This window comes from Scomber scombrus, chromosome 3 (genome assembly GCF_963691925.1).
Source record: "Scomber scombrus chromosome 3, fScoSco1.1, whole genome shotgun sequence".
NCBI classification, from domain to species: domain Eukaryota; kingdom Metazoa; phylum Chordata; class Actinopteri; order Scombriformes; family Scombridae; genus Scomber; species Scomber scombrus.
Window position 1 is genome coordinate 29,259,862 of NC_084972.1, and position 12,704 is coordinate 29,272,565.

The 12,704-nt window shown below is 41.6% G+C and overlaps 1 protein-coding gene across 1 annotated transcript in view; it reads right to left on the reverse strand.

Annotated features, from left to right (window-relative positions):
- Positions 1-1,794: 1,794 nt before the first annotated feature.
- Positions 1,795-12,704, reverse strand: part of tasora (transcription activation suppressor a) — a 31,898-nt gene continuing 20,988 nt past the window's right edge. The window contains exons 21-28 of the mRNA XM_062416005.1: positions 10,721-12,189; positions 9,281-9,403; positions 7,960-8,119; positions 7,628-7,736; positions 7,107-7,285; positions 6,813-6,962; positions 5,322-6,150; positions 1,795-4,092 (exon numbers count right to left, since the gene is read on the reverse strand). Coding sequence (XP_062271989.1) covers positions 3,543-4,092; positions 5,322-6,150; positions 6,813-6,962; positions 7,107-7,285; positions 7,628-7,736; positions 7,960-8,119; positions 9,281-9,403; positions 10,721-12,189 — 3,569 coding nt within the window. The 3' untranslated portion in view covers positions 1,795-3,542. The remainder of the gene's footprint in view (positions 4,093-5,321; positions 6,151-6,812; positions 6,963-7,106; positions 7,286-7,627; positions 7,737-7,959; positions 8,120-9,280; positions 9,404-10,720; positions 12,190-12,704) is intronic.

The window sequence follows — 12,704 nt, forward strand, 5'->3', positions numbered from 1 at the left end:
TGTGTTCACATTACGAGTGTTCAGACGACTTTAGGCGGTTATATGATTAAAGTTGGTTATGTGAAGGTTACATACTAATAATATGACTTAACATCTATTTAATTTATGTCTAATTACCTTGAACAAACATCGTTATCTGATGTGAGCCATTACTGCTTCTGTATTAGTTAGCTCCAGATCAATATGCGTTGTAATAATCATAATGATATAATTATTATTAATAGACAAACTCTCAGATTACTCATCAGACTACCTGTCCTGCTCCATTTTAAGATCAAGTTTCATTCACAAAAATGTCACCGAATAATAAAAAGGTGGAAACAAAAAACTCTACTCACCAAATTGATGCTGAGATCAGAGGAGATCAGGTGTGCTCACTTTCAGGTTTAATACTTCCCTCCCAAGGCTTTGACTGTGACGGACGGAGGAAACTTTGAGCTGAAGACAAACACAAACAGAACAGATCACAAATTAAGTTTATATTTAATTATCAGATATATTTGGCAGGAATTCAACAGACTTTAAATAGATATTTGCAGTAGAGGTCCGTCTCTTCTCTTCAGGTAAAGTAAATAAACTTAACATCCTTTAACCTCAACATTTCCCCACAAGTTTTAACCTCAGCTTTCCCCTGCTGGTCTCCAGATTGGGTGGGGCTGCTTTTGAAGGAAAATCTTCTTCACTTCTTTAAAAAAAAAAGGTGATTCTTCAGGACCTGAAATAAAAGGTGTCAGTATGCTTCAAACGAGGTCAATGATGGGACAACTATGTCCACTTTAAGCAGTGATTGGCAGAGTGTAAGGCTACAAGCAATGATTGTTTTCATAACTAATTAATCTGCAGGTTATATTATTGATTAAATGGTCTATAAAATTAAAGAAATAGCCTCAAGCACAAGGTAACTATAATTTAAGACCAAGAAAAGCATACAATTCTCACATATAAGGACATGGGACCACTAAATATTTGGCATTTGTACTTAAAAAAAAAAAAGTCAATTATTCAACTATCAAAGTAGTTGCTTATTAGGGAGCTAGCTGCAGCAGCTCCAGTCAGGTGTGTGGAGGTGAGACAGTCAGCAGGGTTTGAACTTCAAGCTCTTCTTTTTTCATTTTTCACACATTTGTAATTTTAGTGAACACGATGAAAGCTTTCGAGGAGTCTAGAAGTGTGCAACCCTAACACTGCATCTCCATCACTGATCGTGTCTCTTACCATAAAAACAGCTGTTAACAATCTATCTGCCTCAAGATGAGACCTTAATACTGCTTTTTTTTCTTAGATTGATTTGTTTGAGCCAATTGATCTTTACCTTTACAATCGTGCACGCACAAAAACACCAGAAACCTCGGCTTCCCTGTGTGCAGATGCATGAAAAGGTAATTTAACACATTTTATAGTCCTCTTACTCCTCATGATGTGAAAATAAGACTTTAAACACTTCCAAGTGATCAAATACGAAATATACACACAGGAACTGATATGCACTTATTTTGTATTCTTTATTCTATTCTAATGTCTTTTTACCTTTGTGAGCACAAAACATTAAATTGTGCCAAATTTACCACATCTTATGGAGACAAGATAAAATAAAAACTAAATTATATGTTAGATTTAGTAAATGATGAAATAAAGATAAACTTTAAGTCCTTTTGAATTGGATCTAAAATGTTGTTCTCAGCCTGACTCCGTTATGAGGAACCGAGCGGACCACTGAAGACTTCCCATCATGTTAGTGACTCTATCTGAGCTCAACAAACTCTGGAGGCAAAGCAGCTGTTTACGCAGGCAAGTTTTAATAAAAAAACAAGAAAGGAAACAAAACCTCTGATGTAAAAAAAAAACATAAAAAATGATTATTTTTTTTAAGTTAAAACCTCTTACAGTCACTTCCTACATAAAACAGCAACGTGAACACCAACAGCTCCCAGGGCAACAAACCAAAACATTCAGTACAAAAAATATTTTTTACAAGACATGAGGAGTGTCCACTGGAAGACGTGTAAGGCAGTCTGTCCGTCTTATTCCTTTAATTTTTTTTATTTTATTTCTCCCACTTTTAAAGTTCTTCCATCGTTTCCACTTTAAGATCACAGGTCTTAAAGTCACAGTCTCTCTTCCATGATGCAAAAAAAAAGAAGAAGAAAATGGTTCGGTGCTGTAGAAACATCTTCACAGGTTCCTTTATAAAGAAATAACCTTTAACGAGTTCTCGGTGTTCCCAAAAAAAACAACAACAATCTGTTTGTCATGGTGGTGCGTTCAAGAAAACGTGGAGTCAACAAGGGGAGAAAACCCAATAGGAGAAAATGTGTCAAACTTTAGACTATGACGAGAAGTCATGAGAACAAAGACAGAGCTGGAAAGCGCTTTTAAAGAAATTAAATATAAGTATTTGTACAGTTTAATGTGAGTGAGTGAGATTAAATAAAGCTTAGTTATTATGAATGAAAACGTGGCACATGTCCAAAGGTGAGATATGGCCTTTTTTTCCTTCAGTGTTCTTCGTAGCAGGTGAACAGGTAGTGGTTTCAACAGGTAGTTAACTCGTTAGCTTGTAGGAAAACACTACAGCAGCTGATTGTACGCAGGCTGGTGTCAAGTGTGACTCTTTTTTAGTTTTTTGTTGTTGTTGTTGTCTCTGCTCGTCAGATGAAGATGTGGCTGGGAACTAGAGCTGTAACCAACAATTATGTTTTCATTATGGATTTATCTGTTCATTTAAAAAAAAACTTTTATTAATCGTTTAGTTTATGGAATGTCATAAAACAATGAAAACCAGGTTCGTCTAGAACAAAAAAACCCGGATAAATACAGTTTACTATCACATACAACAGAGAAAAAAGCAGCAGATTTCTACAATTAGAAAAAACTGAAGACAATTAACTTTGAACTTTTTTTCTTTTTTGCAACAAAAAATTGACTCAAACGATTAATTGATAATCAAAATAGTCGACGGTTAATTTTCTGTTAATCGACTACTTATCAAATTGGTTGTTTCAGCTCCAATGGGAACATCGCCTGACCCTGATCCAGGAACGTCGTACGGCGCATCGCAGCCTTGGATCTCCGCCTCTCAGATGACGGGATCGGGTTCATTAAATGAGGTACAAGCCGAATATTTTAAAGTATAAACTCTTCGGTTTTAAACAATCAAACCATTTTTTTCTTTACTCAGTCTTGCTTCTTCTGGCACGTCTATCAAAGTAAACGATGTATAAACCTGACTTCAACTCAACCTAAAAGTCATTGAGAGGGCGTCTGCTGGTCTGGTGGTTAAGGCGCACGTTCGATCGCCCCTGGATGGTGATTCTGAAGGTCCGTGATATGTACCGACCCTCCTGGATCAGGGCTAGACTTGACCCCCCGACTTTGTAATCATAAATTTAAGAAAAAACGTTGAGAGCTGCATGCAGTGTGGAAAATCCTTCCTTGAGTCTGGTGCATTTCCACTTCTTCATATGACTAGATCGAGACCGGGTTACTCCTCTTGGACCTGCTCCCTGGGCGGATCAGGAGGTGTGTAGGTAATCTGGGTCCTTTTACATCCCATTAAAGCCTCCTCTTTGCCCCCCTCCTCTGTGTCTATGGCTGCTCTGACCTGCGGGGGTGTGGTAGTCCCCCAGCAGTGCAGAACCAGTGACGTCTCTACCAGTCCTTTGAAATCCCCAAACCAGCGTGCCCCTCCGAGGACCCAGGCCGCCTGACCAGACAGGTGGCGTCCCCAGGAGGCCCCGCGCTCTGCCGTGGGGAGCCAGGGGCCGTGGCATGGGCGGGGGCGGTAAAGGTAGGTGGGGGCGGTGCAGCAGGCCGTCGCCCAACCACTGCTGGCTGTAAAGTGGCGGCGGCGGATACGACGCACTCTGACGGATCTGCTCGCTTGGCTGCTGCTGTTGGCTCAGTTGCTGCAGATGTTGAGGCTGTTGGATCGGTTGGGGTCCCGGCTGAGCAGGTTGATTTGGGTTGTCTTTTTGGTCTGTTACCATGGTGATACTTCCTTTTACCTGGGCGCTCCTGGAAGCTACCGTACCGCCGTAACCAGGTGTCGATCCTTCTCCCCTTACTGGCGGTTCCTGGCCTGACTGTGTGTCTCTACAGGGAGGTAACAAGAGGAGATTCATCATCATCATCATCATCATCATCATCATCATCATCATCATCATCATCATCATCATCACAGTGGTGACAGAGAACTGGTGGATGTTGAAAACTTGATATTAAACCTCAGTGCTTTTTCGTACTAAGTGAGTTAGTACCGGCTAAAACCAAAGCCTGTACTCTGCTTTAATCTTACTTTTATTTATTTATGATGTAAGCCCGTAGGAGGGCACACTATCACTCTTTTTCTGTGTATTCAAGCAAGATAAATGGTAAATGGACTGTACTTGTGTAGCACTTTTCTAGTCTTTTAACCTGCTCATCAGGAGGGAGCTAACATTCATTTCACACCCATTCACATACTGTACAGTTTCCTGGCTCATAACTATTTCATGTGAGTTTTCCTCTATCTATACCGGTCTTATACGTCAATATGCCCCAATTTTGGTTTTCAATTTTGGTTTTCCCTCTCTCTGATAATCCTTGGGGTAGTACTACATGGCCTCTCCTTCTGGGATGGGATTTTCATTGCCATTTATTTGGGTTGAAAAAGCATCTTTGTGGCATTTTTTGTTCCTCAGAGTTACCCAATCTGTATCTCCTGCCTGAAACACAGGAGGAAGAGGGGTTTGTGGCTCTGGGTTGGGGTTCTACCAGTTTGTGCAGCTGGACTTGGCTGTGCATGGTAATCAATCCCACTAGGGTTTCCCAATCATTAGGGCAACTTTTAAGTATCTATTCCTTGTTAGTCCTTATTGCTCTTTCTGCTACCAGTGGTCTCTGGTTTGTTTGGTATGAACCAAATAGGCTGAATACCTATTTTCTTGGAGCTCCAACACCCTCTTATTTTGAAATGTGTCCCATTTATTTGAGGGTATTAACAAATCATTCATCATTTAAAAGGACCAGCCACATCAGCACTGAAATTGACATACGCATGTGATTGGATGTGGTGTATAAGAGGTTTGTTTGAATCTCTCGCTTAGTACACATTGACTCATTATTCTACCTTTGGCACAGTTATTTTCTGTTTGTCTAACTATATTCTAACCCTTTTATTTCCAGGGTGTACTAGGGCCTTGTGCACTTTAGTTGGCAGTTTAGTGGTTAGTCGGTTCATGACATTTTAGGGTGAGCGCCCACATATGTGCATCTCACACTAAAGTGTAGATAAAGAGCAGAAATCAAAGTATGTCTTCAATCAAATCATGCAATTTACTAACCTTGATATGTCACCCTCTAGAGGGCAGGAGGTGGAACTGGAGGACATGGCACCATCTTTAGCTGCTTTGGATAATGCACATTCCCCTCGCTGATCTGCTTTTTCTCTCTCGTAACTGGTGGAGTCTGTCTGGCCACTTGGTGCTGCAGCTGTGTTTTGATTGGATGAAGTGGTGGACGTACGGACGGAGCTGGATATGTCACTATTACTGGGACCCTGGTTTCTGCCCGACGACCCCACCACTCTCACTGGAGTATCACCTCTCTGACTTCCAGCCTCTCCTCCCTTCCTCTGTCCCTCTGTGGGCGGCTTCGCACCATCTCTGTGCTCCCTCCTTTGCTCCTCCCCTTGCTCTGTCTGCAGTTTGGAGTGAATTAACTCTAGAGTGGCTGCCACTGCTTTCCTTCCAGGATTGATCTGGACTGAATCACTGAGAACAGCCTGAGTTGAAGGAGGAAACTGACTGCCATCTGTACGAACAGGACAGGGAAGGAAGATTTTGCAAGGGTTAATGCTGAAATCAGCCTGGGCATCGAATTGCTTCTGTAGCTGTTGTTGCTGCGCCTGACGTTCAGCCCGTAACTGTGAGATGGCCATTTGCAGTATTTCAAGGTCTGTGTCTGAATGGTTTGGCATTCCCTCCTTACAGGAAGCTTCTGGGACTAGCTGGTCAGATAGATGGGGGGGGTGGGGGAGGCTAGAGCCAGGCTGTTGGAGAAGATGTTGGGCTTGTTCACCAGAGGAGAGGGGGTGGATGTGTTCTGGGAAGATAGACGGAGAACGTTCAGAGCCTGACACACAGTCACCATCACTCCGCTGTTTAATGACACCTGAAAACAGAAGAGAACACTGAGTAAAACACTGAGGCAGAGGTTCCCAACTTTTTCTGACTAAACAGACCCAATTTCAGTTGTGAGATTATTTGTGATCCAGGCTACTTAAATATGGACATTAATTTGCCATTACAACTTTTGAAGTAAATGACGGGAATTTTAATAAAGCATCATTTTAGTACATCAACTTCAAAGGAAAACTGCACCAATTTTCCACATGAAAGTCTGTTTGCAGATGTCGGGCAGTAGTGTTGCATGTATGGGAAAAAAATTCTACAAAGCCTTTTGCTACAGAGGCGCAAAATCTGGTAAATGCATCTCTCTAACTCCACTTTGATTTCATGCCAACAAGCGCATTTGATCCAGCTTCACAGTAAGTGTTGAAGTTTTAAAGTGTCTCCTCTCGCTCTAAACCATAGTTCCAGGTGGTACACAGCAATAGCGGCATAGTTGAATGACTTTTTATCTAACTTGTAAATAACAGGAAGACTCACTTCCTTTACTAAATATAAAACTTTGCTGATTACCAGATCCAATCAACATGCTCAGTCGTGTGAAAGTCAAAGCTTATATAGTTTAAGCATCACGGAATATCATTTACATTTTCTTAGCTGGGTTTTTTTTATATTTTCTAATTTAAATTAAATACTACAACTGACCTTTGGGTGCAATCAGGTTGTCTATGATTGGCTGCTTGTCCTTGATGTCGTGGTAACCGACCAGTTTGGTGAAGTTGTGCAGAATTTCTTCGATACTGGCCACGATGATACCGCTACTGGAGTAGGCAGGGAACTTCTCAAAATGATGATCTGAGAAAAATAAAAAAATAAAGAATTTCAATACTTAAGTTCAGGTGGTAAATCAAGTTTTTCAAACCTCAGCAGCTAATCGGGTAATCAATGAATCCCTGGTAATGATAAACAACCCAGGAGGGCCAATGCTGACGAACGCACCAGTCAGGAAGATTGTGTGTCGGTACTGTGTGTATCGGGCCTGGAGCTCGATAAGACAGTCCAGGTCAGATGATTGATGGTTCATCATGTCGCAGTGATGATATGGGAGGAATTCAACAACCTGCCGCTTCTGATAGACTGACAGTATGTCCAGTAAGTTGGCTGCATCTCTCCTGAACCTGGCAACCCAACGAACACACACACACACAAAAACATTAAAAAGACTGAGTACCACATGAAGGCATTTTTGAGTCATCTTACTAAGTCAGAAAATAATGTATGAAACGCCAAGTTATGACACGCAATGACTGCTGCAAGCCTGTAAGTTAAAGGAGTGAAAATCAAGCAGCCAGCTTTGGTTTACGAGGGTTAAAAAGTTCAATGCTCTATGTAACAGGCTAGAAACACCACTGTGGCTGTAAATCCATTCAGCTACAAACCATTAACCATGTTACAGTCTCATCTTGTGTCTGTCACGCTGTAGTGTCTGCCATTATACAGTGCAGCCGTGGAATTAGTACCTGGCTTGTTCTTTTAATTTCTTGTGTGTTTTGCAGTGAACTCTCCATCTCCAAACACTGTCTAGAGAACTGTGTTTTTCCAGGAACATCAGCAGTGAAGCCAGTCGATCTGCAGAACAACATCTCATCAATTCAGGTGAAATAAACACAGAATGTGAGTTCTATACCAGTAATGCATTTCACTCATGAGATCACAGATGCAAATATTACCAAAATATGTTTTTGTCAATATAAGACTGATGTAGGAGTTAGAAAACTGCATAAATTGTTCCATTATTAACTTAAGATACATTTTGCTGGATACTGCTGTTGGATTCTGATCCTTGACCTACCGGGACTGATGAAGTCCGGATTGAGGAGGAACTCGTCAGAAACGATGCAGCCTCCAGAAACAAACAGCTCGTTGTAACTGTTGTTCCTGATGTCGTCCAGAGTGTCGATCCCCACAAACACCACCGACGAGCGTCGCTTCAGAGACATCAGACCTGGGACCTGATGTGTACACAAAAACACAAACCCACCTACTGTTAGTCCACTTTCATCCAGTACATCAGCATGAAAAAAAAAAGTCAGTCAGACTGTAATCAGTGAATTCTTTCCTGTGACAGAACACAAACTGGAAACGTCTCCTCACACACAGATTATGATCTATATGAACAAGGTCATACAAGATGTAAGCCTCGCTATCATGTAGTGTCCTGACTCCTAGTGGTAATTATTTTATTGATTAATTGACAAATCATTTTTTCTATAATATCTCATAAAACAGTGAAAAATGCTTGTTATAATATCCAATAGTATACAATATCTTTAAATTGCTTTATATACAGTTAAACTCCAAAATGATCAATTTACTATTAAATAAGACAAAGAAAAAAACAGCAAATCCTAACAAGTGAAAAGCTTGTTTTACTTGAAAAACAACTTAATAAGATCAAATTAATTTGTTTTTTAGCCGACAAGAAACAGGGAGAGAGAAAGAGGGGAATGACCTGCTGCATATGTGCCTGGCCGGATTCGAACGAGGGACACTGCGATTATTTGGCATGTGCTCTAACCACTCGACCACCAGGACGCTCCAAGATCAAATGATCAGTTATCAAAATAGTTGACTAATCGTTTCAGCACTACTGTCAGGTTGTGTATTCTGGTTCATGCCTCTGAGAACTGCACGTACAGCCATACACACTGGGAGGTGCTGTGATACCATTTGCTCTCATTCCTCTACTGGTGCAGACACAGAGCTGATCTCAGTGCCTCGGGGGCTCCGGCACATTTACAGACATGACTGATTTCTGCCAGTCCCAGAGCGGCTCAGGTTCATTAGTCAGAACACACATCTGGCAGAGCCTCGTTCCCACCCTGCTGGAGGAGGTCAGCTCTACTCCTGAAGTGTATTAAACTAAATTAACCAAACAGAATCATTAGTTAGTTTTTTGGAGTGGCGGCTCCTTTGACCTGACTGCTACACACGATTTGAACACCTGGCAACCCGAGGACCTGAGAGGGCAAATCAACTGTAGTCATGAAAGGAGACTTTGTTCAGGTGAGATCTGAAACTGCACAAAGTGTGAAAAGGTGCTTTCACTTTGTCTACTGCCACTTTAGTCAGGATGGAAAGAAACAGAAGTAGTTGTTAAAGTGATCATTAACCTTGTGTATGTGTCCAGCTATGTCCTTGTTCTTAATGACGACCAGCAGCTTGTTGTCAGAGTTCTCTTGGTTCATAAAGGCCACAGGACTCTGCTCAACGTTGCCCTGCTTCAAGAGGTATTCCTACAGCAAAACAGTACACACACACACACAGTATGTAAACTACACAAAAATACGATTATACATCAATTAGAGCATGACTGATGCTGATGAACTGGACATCATCAGCACATCTGTTAATACAAGTAAATGATTATCTAGTGTTGGCAAAAACCCTCAAAGATTCAGCTTCAGCATGATCAATTGTTGATAAACTCGAGTCTCTACCTGAAAATGAGCCGAGTGGGAGAAGATATAAAATGTAGATTAAAAATGTAATTAAAAACTGGGAACTACTGACTTTTTTTATTTTTACAAATTGCTTAAAATATATCGATACACATAAAAGTTTAACTGGGAGATTTTAACCCCTGACTTTGATGAGATGCAATTAAATTGTTTCAGTTTATTTTCTTGAACTTCTAGAAAGCTTACAGTGTGGTCATCACTCAGAGAGGTCAAGGGTCTTTAAACTTGCTGGAGAGGGCGCCGACAAGTTAGGACAAAAATACTTTTGGAGAGGCCCCAGATCATATTTTGTGTAAGTCACCCCGTTACGTGATGGAAAATAGCCGTCATGCTGGGAATACTATACAAACTGCCCCTTTTTCTGTTTGTCCATGCACGAAGATCCTAGTCTCGTCTCATCATTAAAATAATTCAGCATCATCACAAATCATCCTCACACTAACAAATGCTCTGTGAGAGTACAGACAGAACATTTTCACTTTCACAACAACACCAGCACTGCACCTTCTTTCTTAATTAAGATGGTGATGTAACTTGGGAAGTGGTGCTCTCTGAATTAAAAGAAAATACTAGACGTCTAACAGTCTTTGTGAGTCTCTGCCATCACAATATAATCACTGTAATTGATGTCTAGGTTTATTCATTTATTGTACGTTCTTTTAATAATTTTAAAGCAATTATTTTATGCTCCAGTCATAGTCTAGCTTTTTCTTTTCCTGGGGTTTGTTCCCTTTTTTATTATAATTTTCCTGTTTTGAATTGTATGTTTTAATGTTTCTAAGTTTTAAAGTTTAATGTTTTGTTTTATGTAAAGCACATTGAAACACTCTGTGTATGAAATGTGCTATGTAAATAAAGCTGCCTTTCCATGTCTATTGTTTGTTTATTGAGGTTGTTATATCATTACCTTTCAGTTTTCACCGAGCTCTATAATTTGTCATATTTTTCAATATCTTCAATCAATCACTGTCCTAACATTCATTGATAAAGGATTAACTGTAGAAACTAAAATATAAAAATCATTGTATGTGTTTATCATCTACTTTTAATGACTTATGAATTAAATGTGAGCCATATCGCCCGTGTGGTTACCCTGACGTCTTCATACACCTGGTCCTCTGGCTCAGTGCTGTGGAGGTAGAACTGCAGCGAGTTTCTCTTGACGTCTTTGATGATCTCCACCAGGCTGTTGAACACCTCTGGCTGCAGCTGGCTGATGAGGGAGCTGAGAGCTGTGACAGGGGGAGCGGGGCTCGTGCCGGGCCTGGTTAGGGGCCCTGAGGCCGGGCTGGAGACGCGCTCAGAGGGTGGTGAAGATTCTGCGGAGGGTTTAGAAACACTAGAGAAACCTGGAATAGTCACCTCGCGTTTTGCACCCGCGAGGCTACTTCCAGCTTCTATTCCACTGTGAATATGTACAGCCAAGTTTGTGCTGTTATGTGGTGTTTGTCTAACGTTGTGAGATACTGTCCTGTTGATCTCTAAGGTGCTATGGCTTTGCTGTGGTGTCCAGTGACACTTTGAGGACTTGTTAGGAGGAGGATGGAGGACGGCAGTGTTGGCAGGTTCTTGGCTACAACCAGATGCCGAGGTAGGAACAGATAAAGTGACATTAGAAGTTGGGGGATTCCTGTTGTTTGCAGCATCAGGAACCTGTTTGGTGATTGAATCCGGCCGCCACCCTTCACTTCCTTTCGAGAGTGCAGGAGTTACACTAACTGAAGCACCGACACCGGCAGCCGTCAGTTCGCCGCAGGGAGCAGAAGCCTCATCATCGCTGCCTGTTTTAGCATTGCCTGCTCGGATGCCGGCCACAAAAGCACTTACATTGTTGGCCAACGTGGCATCAGTCTCAGTCCGCCTGGTGTCAGGCTTGCTGCTCTGCCAGCCATCAAACTCTGTCATCATGCAGTCAATGCTATCCTGTAGTGAGCTCACGTAGTCCTGAACCGGCGGACAGGTGTGGTAGAATGACACATACTGTGAAAATTGAGATATTGAGGTGTTTGGGAATGTTTGTTTAGGGGCGGAGATCTCTGTGTTTGAAGTGGAGTGTGGGGACTGTGGGCAGCTGTAGTACACGCTCTCCTCCTGCAGCAGCAGCTGTAACTCAGAGGAAAAGTCCCCCAGATGTTTGTCCACAATGCTGTCGATATCTCTGAGAGGACGAGCAGAAGGTGAGGAGGTGGAGAGAGAAAACGAAGAGCCACCTACCAGTTCCTTTGAGTCTCCCTTTTGCTCCTTATCACTAGATTCCTCACATATCATGTCCACCACCTCCACTTCATCCTGCTTACCCTCTTTGACCTCATCTTCCCCTCGTTTACACACTTTTTCAACCTGCGTTTCTTTTCGCTCCCCCAAAAGTTTTGTCTGTGTGTCCTTCACTTTCCCCATTTCCCTTTTGTCTGCATCCTCCACCTCTCGCTCAGGGAGTGATGGTAAGCAGCTTGTCCTCTCTGAAACTGGAGGGATAAAAGGCTGGTTGGATGCAGAAATGGATGGTTCCCCATTTTTCTTTTCTTTCCCTTGAGGTTTCTCTTCTCTGTCCTTTGATATTCCTGTATGAGACAGATGTTGTTAGATGTTGACTGGTAACATATTGCATATGAAGCATATTGACTAAAGAGTCTGTAAAACAACACAAGTCCTGACTACTTTGGTCAAGGCCTATCTTAAAAAATATACCTAAGAGGTGAAGTGAAAGGTTTTCCAATTGAAGTACATACACACAGATGATGAATTAAGAATAAACAATCGCTGGTGACAACAGAAGAAGACGTAAGAAGAATGAAGCACTTTTTGTAGTGCCATGGTCAAGGGTATTGATGGGAGTATTAACTACAATATACGTGTATTTGATACATGCCACATAACTGCAGCCTTTGTTGCATTTGCTATTTTAGTTTCTAACTCAAAATCTGACGATGGGAAGACACACTTGGAGCTGAGGTTGAGGTACTGAATGTGTATGGAGGAGGGAGGGTTGAGGTGAACAATAAATCAAATATATGACAGACTGTAAGACTTCTGAAACTCATGTGTTCAAATGCAAAATAAGTGCATGGTGGTCCTA